At 29.6% G+C, this 20,278-nt stretch overlaps 1 protein-coding gene across 8 annotated transcripts in view; it reads left to right on the top strand.

Annotated features, from left to right (window-relative positions):
• The first annotated feature begins 352 nt into the window (after positions 1–352).
• Positions 353–20,278, top strand: part of LOC100878103 (uncharacterized) — a 29,482-nt gene continuing 9,556 nt past the window's right edge. Inside the window, exons 1-4 of one of the 8 annotated variants that reach the window (XM_076534422.1) lie at positions 353–830; positions 1,940–4,163; positions 16,611–16,699; positions 19,603–19,705. In XM_076534422.1, the coding sequence (XP_076390537.1) occupies positions 16,625–16,699; positions 19,603–19,705 (178 nt within the window). In that variant the 5' untranslated portion in view covers positions 353–830; positions 1,940–4,163; positions 16,611–16,624. Of the gene's footprint in view, positions 831–1,739; positions 4,164–9,055; positions 9,684–15,042; positions 15,686–16,610; positions 16,700–18,112; positions 18,817–19,232; positions 19,305–19,602; positions 19,706–20,278 lie in introns of those variants that run through there. The other 7 variants (XM_076534419.1, XM_076534418.1, XM_012282041.2 and 4 more) reach the window with 7 other exon arrangements.

Raw genomic sequence — 20,278 nt, 5'->3', positions numbered from 1 at the left:
CCCAAATTCCAAATTGAAGTAAGCACTGAATAAGCAGAACCCTAATATCAAACTCAAGTAAGCATATCCCTAACATCAAACCCAAGCAATACCCCAAATATCAAACTAAAATAAAAATAACATAGATAGTTAACCCTACTAGCAATAAGAACGTAAGAAGATAGAGCCCATAGTTAATATAGAACGTTACATAATGTTCCGAAAAAGGTATACAGAAAGCGGCATCCGATAGGCACAATAGCACTCGTCAAATCGACGGTGAGCGTCGCGACGCATCGAGCGTGGCAGAGAAAGACGGAACGAACGGAGAGGATCCGTCGAGAGGAGCCAGCGATATAACACATCGATCTGCGTTCGCGCAAGCGTGTTCCCGACGGGCAGCCCGAGCAGATTTTCGCCTCGCCACCCTGTATAGGCCGTGACCGGGATACGATACCAACAGGTGATGCTGAAGGAGTAGAGACACTCCCTCAAGCGGCATCGTTGATCGTCTCCCCCGAGTCCTGATCCTGACTGCTGATTTAGTATCGTTTTCAGCCGGCGAAACCCTTAGCTGGCGAACGGCCAACGACCCGCGAAAAACGCCGATCGGACACGATCGAGACGGATCAACAACGTCCTCTTCCATCTCGCGATGATCCAGTGAACTCGGTGATTTTGTTTTCCTCTCGACAACGTGAATTTCGAAGTGAGCGAGTGATCCAGTGCGGATTTTAGTGAATCTGTGAGAAAATTTGAAAACTTGCCAACTCGAATGATATGGGGATCTTTATATCGATGATTCGTAGATGATCGAGAATGATTTTTCGGCTGGAAATTTCTTTACTCAGGTATATTGGCAGAGTTGCAAATTGGGAAACTGATTTGATAGGTTTAATGCAGAATCTGTTGGTAAACTTATCGGGACAAGCTGAAAGTTAGGGTAATCGGTAGTTGATGAATTTTGACTCGCGACTTGTTTGATGTTTTCACGCTTTTATTTGTTTGGTCAATATTAACACTTTTTTGTTGATTAAATCTTTTGTGAAGGATATTTCGTTAATTTGTGTTTGACAAATATTTTGTCAGTTCGTATGAATAGTTTTATGTTAAAATTTAAATAGAATTTTGTCAGTATAATTTTGTATAAGTTTATTTCGTTTTAATATAATATACAATAACATTATTTGATTTTTTTATTTTATTTTTGTAGATGAACATATTTTATGAAGTTCTTTAACTATACATTGTATAGTAGTTTTCTATATACTTATATTCTGAATAATAATTTTATAGACAATTATATCACTTACATAATGTATTCAGAGTATTTGTTAAAAATAGTACAGATATTTTAATACAGAGTTTTAGTGCTTGACAATACTTCAATTAAAATACCGAATTTTTGTACTAATTAGTCACTTAGGTGAATACTGATGATTTTATTAAAGTAGTGATTAGAGACGTATAAAATTACTAACACGTTTGTAAATAATATTATTAAATAATAATATCCCTTTGTAAATAGGTGATTTGATTCGTCATTTGTTTCTAAAGATATCGTACAAATTAGTATCAGTAAATTATTGTACAATTATTTATTAAAAATTGCATACTTCACATTATACAACTTTTCAAATTTTCTAAAAATTTTCAATTAATACAATAATATTACAATTTAATAATGCGTCAATTTTCATTGCATAAAACGTAAAAAATAAAGCATGAACCAGTTATAAAATTTGAAAATCAAATGCAACATTGTTTTTATATAAAACTTAGTGTAATTAAAAATAACAGTGGCAATTACAATGTTCAAGTATCTAAAGTACTCTAATTAAATGCACATTCTTCAACTCACAATAGAAAAAGCAATTATCGAATTCGTATAAAAAGAACAATGATAAATAGAACCGTCAACTACCGAGTACCCTAATTAAATCTTCGCGTTTGTTATTAGAAAAACAAATGAATGTCAGCGGATTTCTATAATCGAAACGAGACCATGTGTTTTCGTACATAAAGGAGCTTGTATGAATAATAAAGAAAGGTGAAATTAATGTGGATAGAATCGATGCGAATCAACAGCATCTGGAAATTCAAAATGGACAAGCAGAATTGGAGCAATCGATTGCTGTTGGTAAATGACTCCAGCTTCCTTGATTGCATTATAACGTAACGAAATTCCTGTTCAATTAAATTTGCTAAAATTCTTCGCTCGACGTTGCCGAATAAAATCGATGTTAACGTGCTAGTTTAATGAGCAAGATGAAACATTAAACGGGTCTGTCTGGAAAAATTTGAATGATAGTTCTGTAAGAGACAAGGGTTTTAAAATTCATATCAATTTAATTGGAAATTCATATCATCTTACTTGGAGTTCATATCAAACTTATAGGAAATTCATATCATTTTCTTTTGGAAATTCGTATCAGTATTACGGAAAGAAAATAATTGATTGCACGTAGAAGCAAAAGTAAATTAAATTAATTGGTAATTAAATTTTAATAAAATCGAATCAAGCTTCTTAATGTAATTTTGGAAATGAAGTACAAGGATACAGAAGAGGGAATAAAGAATGCAAAAGCAAAGATAAAAGTATAGGAGTAAAAAAAGACAGATACAAGGAGTACGAGAATACAAAAGGATAAATGCAGGAAATACAGTAGAGTGAACAAGAATAGTAAAAGAAATAGGATTAAGACAAAAAGAGGAATAGAGGAATACATAAAAACAAATGCAAGGCACAAGGAAAACACAAGGATACAAAAACACAAGTAGAAGGAATGCAAGAATACAAAGGACATATACAAGAAATACAAAAATACAATAAAACAAATACAAACAATATAAGAATGTCAAAAAATAGATAAAAAGACAAGAACACACGAAAACAATAATAAAAGAAATACATAAACACAAGGAACAAATACAAAAGATACAAAGAAACAACTGAACAAATACAAGAAGTATCGGGATACAAAGGAAGATATACAAGAAATACGAAAAATACAAAAATTACAAGAATATAAGAAGTTTAAGAAAAAGAAACGCAAAAACAAAAATAAGACAAATACAACAACTTAAAAAAACAAATATATAGAATACAAGAATACAAAACACAAATACAAAAAATACAAGAATACAAAAAACAAATATAAAGAATACAAAAATACAAGAACACAAAAAACAAATACAAAGGATACAAGAATACAAAAATACAAAAAACAAATACAGAAACTATAAAAACATAAATACAAGAATAACAGAAAATACAAGAACTAAATAAAAAAATAAAAGAAATACATGAATACAAAAAAAACAAATACAAAAAGTACAAGAGTACAAAAGAACAAATACAACAAATACAAAAATTGCAAAAAAAAACGTACAGGAAACAGAAGAACAAAAATAAAGAAGTAAAAAAAAAATACAGGAATACAAAAAAAACAAATACAAAAGAACAAATACAACAAATAGAAACAGCCCAAAAACACAAAACGCCAAATACAAAAACTACAGAAAGAATAAGAGCAAAAAATAAAAGAAAGACAAGAACACAAAAGGACAAATGCCTGAATACAAAAATACAGAGGAACAAACACAGAAAGCAGAAATAAAATCGAAGAGATGCTGATCAGATCGTCCCAGTTACGAAAGATAGAGTAACAATGCGAATCGATATGGCGAGAATGCAAAGCACACGCAACAGCGTTTAAAAAACGCGAGCGACGACAAAAGACACCGAATGGAATCGCGAATCGAGCAGCTTCGAGAACCGAATCCAGGCGATAATTAATTGGCATTCGCTCGTTAACAGCGTGTACGGGTTAATTACGGAATTAGAGGACAGCCTGAAGAGGACTCATTGAAATGACAAACGCGACTCAAGTGCCACAGTCTGAGTACGTTTCGCGCTTCCCTCGTCGCGAACCTTTCCTACCACGTGTTGGAATCAAAATAAAGCGTCGCGACGCTGCTCTCCTCAATTTCCAATGATCGACCGCTTTTAAATTTCGTACTCGGTTCCGACTAAACCGTGGCTCGCGATTTCACCGAAATTTCTCACGGAAGAAGTTTGTGAAAAAGAAAATGGAGGAGTAAAGAGAATTCTGGAGGAGATATTAATAAGGATGAAGAAGTGGCTGCATGAAAATGGTACGATAACGAAGCTGGAGAAGTAGGTGAGTACAATTTCTCTTCAACGGGGAATGGGAGTGAAGGAATTTTGCGAGGACACGTGCAGTTTATCGGGAATTTTGGGTTTGCGGTTGTGTGTGAATTGTGGTTTTGGTTTATGGTGCGGAAATTATGGTTATGAGTCTTGGAGTTCCAGATAGGTTCGCGAAAATTTGGTCTTAGGAATTCTAGTTTCTGACAAAATTCGAAAATCTGAAATTTTCATGTCTTCAGAATCTGAGACCTTCAAAACCTAACCTAACTATAACTTGAAAATTCTAAAGCTTCAAAGCTTCTAAATTCCAATCTCATCTAAACTTCACAGTGTAAAAGACTAAAGATTGAAAGTTCTAAAGTTCCGAAATTCTAAAATTTTTAACTTGAAAATCCCCAGATTTTCAAATTTTTAAGACTATGTCCCTTAACTCTGAAATACACAAATTCTAAAAAGTTTAAACTTGAAAACCTAAAAATTACAAGATTACAAAATTACAAATTCTTAAATTTTTTAATTTTTAAATTCCACAATCGTAAAATTGTAAAATTGTAAAATTGTAAAATTGAAAAATTCCAAACTTCTAAAATTCCAAACTTCTCAAATTCAAAAATTCTCAAATTCCAAAATTCTCAAATACCAAAATTCTAAAATACCAAAATTCTCAAATTCCAAAATTTTCAAATTCTAAAATTCTCTAATTCAAAAATTCTCAAATTCCAAAATTCTCAAATTCCCAAATTTTCTAACTCCAAAATTCTCCAATTCCAAAGTTCTCAAGTTCCAAAATTCTCAAGTTCCAAAATTCTCAAAAATTCTAAAATTCTAAAACCCCAAAGTCTCGAGGTTCCAAATTAAAAAAATTTGTCGCACAAAAAATTAATTTTCTGAATCACGTCCACTGAAAAAAGCATTCAGCGTAATTTGTACTGCAATCACGTTTCAACAATTCGTTCCAAGACATCAAATTCGATTCCATTTAATTAATACGCATTGAAATTTGTTATGATTCCGTTTAGCATCAATTTGATTGCAATTTCATGCTTTATTTTCAATTTGTCGTGCTCTTTAATTAACCAGTTAACTGCCTCCGTAAAAACAGTCCCAATTAATTACGCGCATACAAAATTATCGAGCATACGATCATCTAATTACTCGATATTATTTTTCAATTAAAAGGAACGTGTACCTACTTCGTATATTGCTGTCAGCGAAATAAATTCATTGAAATGAATGAACTTTCAAATTATTGATCTTAATTAATACCAATAATTATCTTTAGATGATATCATGTTATCAAGAATATTGCAATATGTAGTATTAAATTATTAAATGTAATTACTGGTAATTGAATGTAATGTATTTGACGTACAGATTCTTATTAAATCAAATTTGTTTATATATTTAAAAAAAAAATGGGAAAATTGATACAAATATCAAAGCTACTTATTAACATAATATTAACAAAAATTAGTATGAATTACTTGATTACAAATAATCATTATATAAGTTAATTATTTGATCTAATTTTTAAGTTCAACTTAATTAGTTTTCCTTTCCTTTAATTGCATTAAAATGTAATTATATAATAATTAATTAATATAATATAATATTGTATAATATTAATACAATATGTAATATAATAATTAGCTTTTTAAAAAATTATGAAAAATATACAATGTTCAATACAATTGTCAAACTACTTATTTTACATTTCATCTGTGATTGATTATTTGTTAAAATTACGCGTCTAAACAATACAGTACCTAACCTAAAAACTAGTAAATTTATCTGCAAACAATATAATAATTAACCATGCATAATAAAAGTTTAATTTATTACATTAAAAATAACTACACCTGATAAATTAATAAATAAAATAATTTAGCTATACATAAAATAAAATAAATCACAGCTACGTGCACAAATTATCAAAAATACAAAATGTCGAATACAATTTTCAAACTAATTATTTTCTATTATATTATTTGTCAAAATTAATTACACAATTGCAATGTTTAAATAGTACCATACCTAACCTACAAAAAGAATTAATAAAAATGCAAAATGTCCAATACAATTTTCAAACTAATTATTTTCTATTATATTATTCTTATATTATTCGTCAAAATTAATTACACAATTGCAATGTTTGAATAGTACCATACCTAACCTACAAAAAAAAATTAATAAAAATACAAAATGTCCAATACAGTTTTCAAACTAATTATTTTCTATTATATTATTCTTATATTATTTGTCAAAATTAATTACGCGATTGCAATGTTCAAATAATACCATACCTAGCCTGCAAAAAGAATTAATAAAAATACAAAATGTCGAATACAATTTTCAAACTAATTATTTTCTATTATATTATTCTTATATTATTCGTCAAAATTAATTACACGATTGCAATGTTCAAATAATACCATACCTACAAAAAGAATTAATAAAAATACAAAATGTCCAATACAATTTTCAAACAATTTATTTTACATTTCATTATTCTTATATTATTTATTCAAATTAGTCACACGATTACAATGTTCAAATAAAACCTAACCTACAAAAAGAATTAATTCCAAAGATGGATAACCAAGACCCGACACTAACATGGCGACGCATCGTTTCACTGTAAACCACGCGAAAATGTTTCCATTGTGAAACTGATGCGACCCGCTGATAAATTATGCAAAAAACATGATACAAGGTTCTTTGAGAAACGGACGCCCGCGACTGTAATCGAGCTTGCATTATCTCTGTGTAAATTTTTTATCTGCTACGATAACGGATAAATTCTGATCGCAAAAGCAATCTTAATGCTTTCCACGTATTAAGACCGAGGACGACGTTAAAAGCAACGAGAATACTTTTGCCTCGTGTTTCCCCAACTTTTCGACTATTGCGAATAATTTGGTAAATGGAGCGAAAATTTTTCTCCAGGAGAAATATCCGGAGGGAAGCGAACATGAAATTCTTCTTTTTTTGTTTTCAATGCATTATTCAGACGAACTGTTCCATTAATTGCGGACGAGGTCTTTGATGGAACAAAAGAAAATACGGTAATACGAGCAAGGGTCGTGGTTATGCAAATGAACGAGCTTTGGTCCGTTGGGTACAGGGCCACGACCACTATGGATCCATTATTTAACACGCTTCTACAAATTTTGCCGAAATTTAAGATTTATGGATGTGCTTATGCGAGACTCGGTTTTTACGTTCTTCGATTTTTCGGTTTGTCGGTTGCTCCACTTTCATTTTCTTCATTTCTCTTTTAAGGATTATCTGTTGTTAAGTTATATAATTTTGCGATTTTGTAATTTTTCAATTATTCAAGTTTTTAATTATTCGATTTTTCAATTATTAGGTTTTCAAATTGTTCGATTTTTTAATTCTTTAGTTGTTCTATTTTTCAACTTGTTCAGTTGTACAATCTTTCATTTTGTAACTCTTCAATTTTTCCTAAATTCCCACGTCCCCAAATTTCCAAGTCCCCAAGTTCCTAGGTCCCCTAATTCCCACATCCCCAAATTTCCAAATCCTCTAATTTCTAAATCTCTAAATTTCTAAACTTCCAAGTCACTAAATCCCCAAACTTCTAAATCTCCAAATTTCTAAATCCCCAAATTCAAATACTTTGAAATTCCCAAGTTCTCAAATTTCTAAACCCTTCAATCCTCAAATTTTCTGATCTCTAAATCCCCAAATCCCTCAATCTTCAAATCTCCAAATTCACAAATTCCTAAATTTTGAAATCTCCAAATTCCCAAATTTTGAAATCCCCAAATCCCCAAATTCACAAATTCCTAAATTTTGAAATCTCCAAATTCCCAAATCTTGAAATCCCCAAATCCCCAAATTCCCAAATTCACCAGTCACCAAATCTTAAAATCCCCAAATCTTCAAATCTCCAAATCCCCAAATCTTCAAATCTCCAAATCTCCATATCTCCAAATCCCCAAATCTCCGAATCCCCAAATCCCCAAATCCCCAAATCCCCAAATCCCCAAATCCCCAAATCCCCAAATCCCTAAATCCCCAGATCTCTAAATCTTCATATCTTCAAATCTCCAAATCTCCAAATCCCCAAATCCCCAAATTCACCAGTCACCAAATCTTCAAATTTTCAAATTCACCAATCACCAAATCCCCAAATCTTCAAATCTCCAAATCTCCAAATCCCCAAATCGCCAAACCCCAATTCTCCAAATCCACAATCTAAAAACTTCAAATGCAGTAAAGAAAGAAGAACATAAATCTACTTAAGAAACAAAGAAACACTTTAAAATGCATCTTCTTTAATATCTCTTTTATATAACATAATTCTCCAGGAGATTATCCGGAAAAAGAATATTAAGGTACATTGTCTAAAAATCAATAGTTCGTCAAATATTTCGGACTCTTGTATGAAATATTTCACTTTCGAAGTTAAAGTATCTCACGAATTGTTAAATCTTTAATATTGTACTCTAATACTTTTCTGGCGTAGAATATTCTACGTGTATAATCGGCTCACATAAAAAGAAATACGCAGTTCCATTTAAATAAACGGAAATGACTTTTCAATCTTTCATACGAGTTCGCTTTAAGAATTGATACGTATACGATGTGATGCTTCATTCGATAATTTTCAATTTCAACGGTGGAGAATATATTATAACTTTTAATCGAAACGTTGTAGAGATGGATTATATTGAATTATTAGTTATCGGTTTTTAGGAAATTTGGTGAAAAATCATGGTGAATTTGTTATGTAGATTCATGTAGGTATATAGAGGAACATATTTATTATTTCATATTATTTGATATAACCTGACCATTATTTATATAGTCAATTAAAATTCAATATGATCTAGTTTTATACATATTTCTGTAATGCGTCACGAATGCGTTACAACATTATAAGAGTTAGAGTCAATGAATCCAAGAGTTAATTATCCTGAGATTAATTCTTAGGCCACCTTCTGACCATCCCACATACGGATGTCAACCCACAAGCTGGCGCGTGAGCTATGACGCACTCGTAGTTCAAATATTGTAAATTTTTCTCGTATTTTTGGTACGCGTGAATTTTCAATTTAGCCGTAATAATTTACGTACGTATGTCCCACGAGTTGGCGCGTGAGCTATGACACACTCGTGACGCACTCGCAGTTCAAATATCGTAAATTTTTCTCGTATTTTTGGTACGCGTGAATTTTCAATTTAGGCGTAATAATTTACGTACGGATGTCAACCCACGAGTTGGCGCGTGAGGACCCAAAGTAAAAGAAGCTCTATCCCCACCGTGAACACTTCCAGCGTTACATACAGGCGCATAAGAATAATAATGATAATAACAACTGCTGAACCCGATTCGCGCTATCTCGCTCACTTGAGAGACGTTTGCCGACTGTCATTGTTTTTCGCCTAATTGGTGCGCGTGACCGCGAGAGCCAATTGTTCCGAAATACGTGTGAGGCGTGTATCTTTCTATTCTGACCAATTGGAGCCGTGGCTCTTCTAAACACTCTTCACGCGCCAACTCGTGAGTTGACATCGGTACATATTTCTTATTGAGGTATTTGATGTTACTTGATCATCTCCAGTTATACATATCTGTCTATAATTTATAGTTACAAACTACAGTTCTTACAGTTAATAACGGGTAGTCATCTACAGTCATCTGTATCAGTCATCTACAGTTATAAACTATGTTTTTTATAATTAATTTATAACTATTGTCATCTATCATTATAAAGTTTTTAAAATTAATAGATAACAATAGTCATCTTCGTTATAAACAAAGCTTTTAATATTATTTCGTGACATTTTTTTGTCACATCAGAGTGAACGTACATGTAACATCTCTATTCATGTTGCATAGGACACCCAGTATATTGTACATATACTTCTGCATACATATACTTAAGAGTCTTTTGAATGATGTATCGATTTACTCCACACGTTCTATAGCATCGAATGGTAGCGTGACATGCTATTGTAATTTGAATGGTTATTCTTGTTTATATCTTTGATCATACTATTGACACATTCATTCATTCGCTGGAAATTGCATAGAAAGTTTTAAAGGAATTTAAAAACGTGTTGACTCGTTATTCAAGTGAAAAATGTACCCACTCTATTGCTTTTAATTATGTTATTTCAGTTATAAAAAGACGGAGTTGTATTTTTAGATAAATTAACCCCTGTTTTGTTGCTCTTTGTGTTAAATCGGAACAATAAATGACGGTTTATTAATAGCAACTTTGAAGTTAATTGTGATTAGTTCTTGATTGCTATATGTGTAAATATAACAAATAATTTTTATGCTTTATTCAACGTGAATAATTAAACTTAATGATGTTTACTAGATTGTATAAAAATTCATTTTATGTGTAATTAATACATTATTATTTTGTTTAAAAAATATATTATGGTATTATAATTATGTGTACATGTTTTAGTTTTGACAAATATCAGTGAACTAAATTGTCATTAAAATTGATAATAATTAATATATTATGTTAAATTTGTTTTGTATATTAGTAATATATTACAAGATGAAAGATTACTATTTAATTACTATTATTTTACTATCATAATTGCATCTGTATATTATTATTATTAATACGTAATTATCATCATATGACATTATAATATATCATAGTATTATTATCATAAAAATCACTATCATTTAAAAATTATTATTACATATTAATATAAAAATGATCAAAATCATTTCACACTTTATCAAACAATTTTTTATTTCATATTTTATTTTGTATTACATATTGCAAATTACTATACCATTCCTTTTAAACAACTACGAAATACAAAATTTATTTTTCCGTTACCGCTTCTTACGATTCAACAAATCACTCGAAAAGAGTTTTGATTATTTTAAAAAGTATACGTCTGTACTCGTAAAAAGAAATTTACTTTGTCTAAAGTTAAATAAGATTCGTCTCTGATAGCACATTAAGTGGTTGTAAACGTAAGTCACGCAATACTTGAAAGCTTGCGAGCTTATAATATTACATGAAATTTCTGGGAAAGCTTTTATCTCGAGCATTCTGTTTCATTTCAGCATAAGCCGACGAAATGTTGACCATTTTTCTTAGATTCAAACGTAGGATAACCGTGACTCACAGACAACGTACCGAATAAATTCGCCGTTATATTGCAAGATCCGGAAGATATATGTTCACGGTGCAAAGATAGATACATAAAAGTGGGGAAATGGCATTTGTTCTGAGCAAATTTAGTAATATGAAATATATCAAGTTTAGGTTGGTTTGATCGTCAAAAATCTTTCTATGCACAAATTTTAAAATCACAAAATTATATATATGATTTTTTTATCTGTATATTATTAGCTACATTCATTTTACATTCGACTAGTATCTAACTGGTAGTATCTTACATCTGACTAGTATTAATATAGTATTGTCTGCAATATTATCTATTATAAATTATTATAATTTATGTGTTACAAATTTGGAATATTATAAATTTGTTTAGCCTATAATGTTATGAATTTGCTTATGAAAATACTTATGAAAATATCAGTATTTCTAACTAGTATTAATTCATCAAAATTCTAGTATTTCTAATTAATAGTAATTTATGAAATTTTCAGTATTTCTTTCTTATAATAATTTATCAAACTACTAGTATTTTTGTTACTTGTAGTAATTCATTATAATTTCAATATTTCTAACTGGTATTAATTCATCAAAATTCTAGTATTTTTAACTGATGTTAATTTATCAAATTTTCAGTATTTCTTGCTTATAATAATTTATCAAAATACTAGTATTTTTATTACTTGTAGTAATTCATTATAATTTCAATATTTTTAACTTGTGTTAATTCATAAAAATTCTAGTATTCCTAACTGTTAGTAATTTATGAAATTTTCAGTATTTCTTGCTTATAATAATTTATCAAAATACTAGTATTTTTGTTCCTTGTAGTAATTCATTAAGATTTCAATATTTTTAACTAGTATTAATTCATAAAAATTCCAGTATTTCTGAGTAGTATTAATTCATTAAAATTCCACGATTTCAAACTAGTATTAATTTATCAAAATTCCAGTATTTCTAACTGATATAAATTTGTCAAAATACCAGTATTTTTTGCTATTAAATTTTTCTTCCTCACCAATTAATTTCTATCACATTTTAAAATGTGCAAACTACATCTACACTATATAACAAAAAAATACTACAGCTACACTATATAACAGAAATACTACAATATGTATTTCGACATATACTTCTCAGAATTCTGATTAACTCCATTTTCCGAAAACTGTTCATAAGTATAATAACGCAAATATTTGAAACAATTCCTACTGCACATACTTTTACAAAATTTCAAGAACACACCTTCGAGTACAAAAATAAAAAACAGTGCCTTTACTTCAACGAAATATGAATAAAGTTCAAGAAAAGAATGTATCCACTATTTCAGTAGTCTCAGAAAATAAATATACTTCATAAAAGAATTTTAAATGTCAAGATAACTTATATGCTTTCGTATACTCCAAGCTGATTTAATGGAACAACATGAAGTTGATTAATATTGCTGCAATATGTTTATGCGATCATAATGTATCAAAGAATGCAGATTATATAATTGCGCATGGAAACGAATCATATGCTAAATCATTCATTTCAGCGGTATAAAATCGCACGTGTGATTAACGTAAGCAATTAATCATTTAACACGGCCTGAAATTCATAATTAAACTTGTAAATTTAACGGTTAAACTACGTTTAATAATTAATGTTATTTAACACGTTTTGAAATTAACAATCAAGCTTGTGAAATTCACAGGTGGATGTTTGTTAATTAATATTATTTAGCATATCTTTAAATTAATTTCTAGTAAGTCAAGTTAAGAAGTTATTGTATTAGTTTAAGTGTGTTTAATAATTTACGACATTTCACACATTTTGAAATTTGGAAGTAAACTTGTTAAATTAATAATTCAAGTATGTTTGGTAACATCATTTAATATGCTTAGAAATTAGAAATTGAATTCGTTAAATTAACAGTTGAAGTACATTCAATAATTCACGTCATTTAACACATCTTGGAATTAATAATGTAACTTATTATATTAATAGTTAAACTACATGTCCAATAATTAACATTATTCTACATACCTTGAAATTAACAATCAAACTTGATAAATTAACTCTTAAACTACATATCCAATAATTAACATTATTCAACACACCTTGAAATTAACAAACAAGCTTGACAAATTACCAATTAAACTACATATCCGATAATTAACATTATTCAACACACCTTGAAATTAGCAATCAAACTTGATAAATTAACTCTTAAACTACATATCCAATAATTAACATTATTCAACACACCTTGAAATTAACAATCAAACTTGATAAATTAACAATTAAACTACATATCCGATAATTAACATTATTCAACACACCTTGAAATTAGCAATCAAACTTGATAAATTACCAATTAAACTACATATCCAAAAATTAACATTATTCAACACACCTTGAAATTAGCAATCAAACTTGATAAATTAACTCTTAAACTACATATCCAATAATTAACATTATTCAACACACCTTGAAATTAACAATCAAACTTGATAAATTAACTCTTAAACTACATATCCAATAATTAACATTATTCTACACACCTTGAAATTAACAATCAAACTTGATAAATTAACTTAAACTACATATCCAATAATTTAACTCTTAAACTACATATCCAATAATTAACATTATTCAACATACATTGGAATTAACTTAATTCATACATAATCACATATATATTTGAATAATTTAGTTTCATCATAAAAAAAAAAGAATTATTTTACTTCCTTATCCACATCCTATTTTTAAATCCTATTTTAATCGATAGTAAAAATTTGTCCATATGAAGTTTTGTTCGCATATGAAGAGGCTTTAACCTGTCGATACCTATCGATACCGATACTCACATCTCTATCGTGAACGTTGAAAATAAAAGTGGAACATCAAAGAGAAAACTCTCGAGACAGTAGTAAAAAGCTCGATCACTTTCAAGGAGATCTCAAATCACCGGTTAAGCCCGAGAGGGATAAAATAGGCAGGTTTCAGACCTGGTTGTAAACAGAGATTCTGAAAGAAACCTTAAACAAGGTATTTGGATCGATGGAAAGTGCGATAGAACTTTTAGCAGGTGCATATAGGGCTGTGACCATTAATCTTCCATTTTGTGAGCTTGATGGCTTCGGAATTTTTGTGTTGGAACATTTTCAGGTTTAGGATGGAAGGATTAGAATGGAATTTTTTAAATTTTCAAGATTCATTGCAAATTCATTAATCAGAGATTTATAAATTTAACAGATTGTCAAATCCCAAATTTCCATATTCCTAAATTTCTACATCTGCTAATTCCCAAGTCCCCAAATTTCTACATTCCCCAAATCCCACATTCCTAATTCCCACATCTCCAAATTCCCAAGTCCCAAATTTCCACATTCCCAATTCCCAAGTCCCCAATTCCCAAATCCCCAAATTTCCACATCCCCCAAATCCCACATTCCTAATTCCCAAGTCCCCAAATTTCCACATTCCCCAAATCCCACATTCCTAATTCCCAAGTCCCAAATTTCCACATCCCCAATTTCCCAAATCCCCAAATTCCCAAGTCCCCAATTCCCAAGTCCCCAATTCCCAAGTCCCCAATTCCCAAGTCCCCAATTCCCAAGTCCCCAATTCCCAAGTCCCCAAATTTCCACATCCCCCAAATCCCACATTCCAAATTCCCAAGTCCCCAATTCCCAAATCCCCAAATTCCCAAGTCCCAAATTTCCACATCCCCCAATTTCCCAAATCCCCAAATTTCCAAATCCCCAATTCCCAAGTCCCCAATTCCCAAGTCCCCAATTCCCAAGTCCCCAATTCCCAAGTCCCCAATTCCTAAATCCCCAAACTTCCACATCCTCAAATCCCACATTCCAAATTTCTACATCCCCCCATTCTCAAATCCCAAATTTCACCATTCCCCAATTCCTGTCTCCCAAATTCACCCCTCAAATTCCCAAAGCAACTCTCAAAATCAACCACAGAAACGAAAATAGAAAGCATCGAACGTTACCCGAGAGGAAGTCAGATTTGTTCCATAGCGTAGAAGGCTCGAAAGATACGAAACAGAAAGGAACAATGCTAGTCTGTGTCGCACGCAGACTGCGACAGTGTCGCCGCACACTTGGAAAGCTGACAGATCATTTTACACGAACACATTGTGCGCACTCGGCTCCTCTGTCTGGCCACCCTTCTGCGAAAGTGAATGAGCACGAGAGGGTGGTAAAAACCGAGCTAAGTGCTATATCGCCAAGTTGAATTAAAGCGACGCAGTCCAAGGAGTTTCGCCTTCTGTTAAATGAAATGAGCCACTGTGCGAGTTGCTACTTCACTTTCGAATACGAATGTTGCCGACCTAACTTCGCTACGAGCCAAAACTTTTGTCGGATTCGATATAACTGTATTTGATAAGAACCTTGTAAGTGTTATTAAGTTTGAAAATTATTTTATGTGTTTGACATACATTTTATGTTAGACTTATATTCAAGATAACTTAAAGATATATTTAGATATTGATACATATTAGAGATATATTTAACATATGTTAGAGATGTATTTAACACATGTTACACATACGTATATTGCACATATATCTGACATGTATTTAACAAATTTTGTTCGTTACATTATGTGTGTAGATTTATAGAATACATGTGATAACATTTAATATCTGTGATAAAATTATTTTCATCTGGGATTATGAATGACTATAGTTGGTTTTTGAATATTGGTAACTATTGTCACTAACAAGAATTAATTTAGGGGTAATCATCGAGTATAATCAAAATTTAATTTTTATTAATTTTACTTTTACTTTTATTTGTTCATTCAGTTCACAAATGACTGAAATTTTTGCAATATTGATGCTGATTTTTACTACTGCTAAATAATGACAATAACAGATAAATTATAATAATCAAAATGAAATTGAGATAATGGGACTACACCATCCCGAGATTCTAATAAAAACATTTTAATTAAATAACTGATATTTCTTAAAGCATCTGTAACACGTTAACATTTGTAACTATAACATCGGTAATTTTTATTACAATTTTTACATGCAATATTTAAAATATTTAAAATAAAACTTTCACAATGTGCCTGCACAATATTTCGCAAGTAACTGAATCTAAATGTTTCAAGTTTAAATATATAATTTCTATAAACGACTATATTTAACTGCACAGATCTGCGAGTTAATTTCAATCTCGTTAATTTCCTTTGCCTCTATTAATTTCCTAAAAGTTCCGTGTGTTTAACTTCTGGCTGCAATTTCACTGTAACAGAATCTTGCATTAAATTCGTCGCAGGGTATGTTAATAATGCAGTATTTATTCAAGTTTAGGAGTGCAAAATGCCCCAAGGAAGTATTCATTGGCAAGGGACGCAGAGAAGAGCCTGCGCTCCAGGAGCACACTGGAACGTCCAGGTATGTTTGAAACTTCCAAAACCTCGAAAATTAATGTGCTATTAACAGTGTCACTCTATTTGGGTTTGTTTCACCCGAAACTAACCTTGCACGTTCATAGACGTCGTGTTTAGAACCAGTTATTTTAATCTCCCACGCTTCTAATCTAATTTACATTCTTGATTTTGAAATATGTGCATGTTGTGAATACATATTTTTGTATTCTTTTTAGGGTGCATTTTCTGATTTTTAAATAAGGACTAATAAATTCTGATTTGTAAATAAATAAGTAATTTATGTTAAAGGAGCAAAATCTAATTAATGCTAATTGGCATTTCAGAAATTCAATTAAATTTAGAAATGGAGTTGTCAATTTAGAAACATGATTTTGTAATAGAGAAGTGTTGCAAAAAAATTTTTAATTTAATATAAATATTAAGTTATTCGATATTCATAATTTCATAAATTTTCTTGATGATACGTTTGATGATAATAAATAATATATCAGAGTGAAATTTGTGAATTGCATGCTTGCATATTTGCATCAAAATATTAAGAATCATTAATTATTCAATAATCGTTTTTAATACATAATTGTAATTTGTAATTATAATATCAAATTTGATGAAATATTTAACAGAAAATTAATGAACAAGTGAGCTAATAATTTAACGAATTTTAATTATGAAATATAAACCTTGAAACTATAATTGAAATTTTTAATGTAATAAGTAATATGATGTCTAGAATAAATAGAATTAATGAATGAACAGTATAATCTTATTGACACAAGTTTTAATTAAAAAGTATACTTTTTCAAAAATTAATGTGGTCACAAATAAACAATTATTTAATAAGTATAATTTTATAAGTAAAATTTTGTAAGTAAAATTACATTTATTAAATAATGAATAGAATGTTTAGAAAAAAATAGGATTAATGAATGAACAATATGACCTTAATCAAACAAGTTTTAATTAAAAAGTATAATTTTTTAAAAAATCAACATGGACACATACTCAATAATTTCACTTATTATGATTATAAGTTCAATTATGATAAAAGTATAATTTTTTAAAAATCAACATAGACACACAATCAATAATTTAACTTATTATAATTACAAGTTAAATTCTAATGAAAGTATGATTTTGTTAACAATCAACATGGACACATAATCAATAATTTAACTTACTATGATTATAAGTTAAATTATAATAAAAGTATAATTTTAATAAAAATCAACATAGACACATAATCAATAACTTAATTTACTATAATTATAAGTTAAATTACAATAATTTATTATTATTATAATTGTAAACTTATAATACTTGTAACTAATAATTATTAACTAACAACTAAATACGTTATTCAAAAGAAAATAGAATTGTTCCTAACCTAACCTAATTCCACAATAGAATTGTAGAACCTAACCTAACTTAACCTACCCAAACTTTAAAATGTATAACTGTAGACATGGAATTTTAATACAGATGTCGAATCAGATATGTTATAAATATCCTCGTGAAGTTATAGGTGCTGAGATTTTCGAGAGTAAACCGACCATTTCATCTGCAATAAGCTAATAAATGAAAGTCCGTCTGTTCAAACAAACGGACATAAATATCATACCTATATTTGCGATACGAGAACAGATATATTGACGACGATAAAACAAACAGAACTCATATTTTGCGCGAGCAAATCCAGCACAGAATTTCGCGAAAACAACGATAAATTCATACTTTGTTTACGGGATTGATAACTGGCGTGCAACGAAAGTGCGAATTAATTTCACAAAGAATGTCTTTATTTAAATAAGTATTAAGGGAAATTCTCCTATTTTTATCTGTGCTTCGAATTGGATAGTGCACCGTGAAAAACACGATTTGCTTTGGAACAAAACATTCGGAGCTAAAAATACACATCAAAGTAATAATATCGCGATGCCGCCAGTTCAGAAACATCAAAGAAACTCCGCGATGCTTAAAAATCACGGAATCGAATCGATAAACAATTCTGTGAAGTTCGAAAACTGTTTTTGAAACTATTGACAACGTGGAGAGATAAATTGCTGCGGTTCTCCAAATTTTGTGAATGAATTCTTCTGGAAAATAAAACATTTTGCGTTCATTGTAAGTGCAATTCAACTTCAAACAAATTTTGAAATTTTGAATATTTTGTTTAAATAAAATTTAATGAAGCAAGGTTTATTTTGACTAAACAAAGCTTAATGAAGTAATGTTTATTTTATCCAAATAAAATTTAATAGAGCAAGGTTTATTTTATTCAAACAAAATTTAAATAAGCAATGTTTATTTTATCTAAATAAAATTTAATGAAGTAATGTTTATTTTATCCAAACCAAATTTAATAAAGCAGGGTTTATTTTATTCAAACAAAATTTAAATAAGCAATGTTTATTTTATCCAAACAAAATTTAATGAAGTAATATTTATTTTATCCAAATCAAATTTAATAGAACAAGGTTTATTTTATTCAAACAAAATTTAATTAAGCAATGTTTATTTTATACAAATTAAATTTAATGAATAATATTTATGTTATACAAATAAAATAAAAAATTTACACTAAAATGCTCTTTCTAATTCAATTTATCAAGGTATAATTATAAAAGTGTAATAACATATTTATTAATTTACTATAAACTCATTTTAACCACATACTTATTACTTTACTATAAATTCATTTTAACTGCACATCTATTTCGTATTTATTATTATATATATTAAACAAAATTCATAATAAAAAAACAGAAAGAGTTACAAAATGATCAATCATTATATTACTGTTTACAAATATCATGTATCTATCACAATATAAAATAATAATTTAAAGAATCAAATTTCTGTACTATAATTTAATAATCAGTAATTAATGGAAACAATTAAATAAAATAGGTGGTGAGAGGCAAAGTGACAACGCGGTGCTTGTGGTACGCCTGCAAAGCTCTTGGACTTGGTGTACTACTAATGCTTTTAGGAACTTGCATGGCAACCATAGGTGAGTAGAACATCAAAGACTAATAAACACGCTCGTCCATTAACCTTACAACCGCTATGATCAACCTACAAACGGTTTCGATTAATCTTTATGTACAGTATCATGTCCTATGGGTATTTCTCGTGTAACAGCATGTGTGTTGAGTAGTAGAGTGGGGGTAATTGGTGGTACATGATATTCAATATGAAATGATTGGTACAAAATGTCGAATTAATTGTAAGGAGGTGAAAGTAGATGGATATGCTGTTAGTATATTTGGGAATTTGGGAATTTGGAATATGGGAATTTGGGAATTTGGGAATTTGGAATATGGGAATTTGGAAATTTGGGAATTTGAAATTTTGGAATTTTGAAATTTTAGAATTTTGGAATTTATATATTCTAGTATTTGTACATTCCCAAACCTTCAAATTTCGAAATTCTCAAATTCCCAAATTTCTATATTTCCAAATTCTCAAATTCCCAAACTTCTATATTTCTAAATCCTCAAATCCCTAATTTGTAAATTTCCTAATTCTTAAATCCCCAAATTCCTACATTTCCAAATTCTCAAATCCCTAAATTCTTTAATAG

This window comes from Megachile rotundata, chromosome 8 (genome assembly GCF_050947335.1).
Source record: "Megachile rotundata isolate GNS110a chromosome 8, iyMegRotu1, whole genome shotgun sequence".
Taxonomy (NCBI): domain Eukaryota; kingdom Metazoa; phylum Arthropoda; class Insecta; order Hymenoptera; family Megachilidae; genus Megachile; species Megachile rotundata.
Note: the sequence above shows the minus strand (reverse complement) of the source record. Positions and strands in the feature narration are given on the sequence as shown.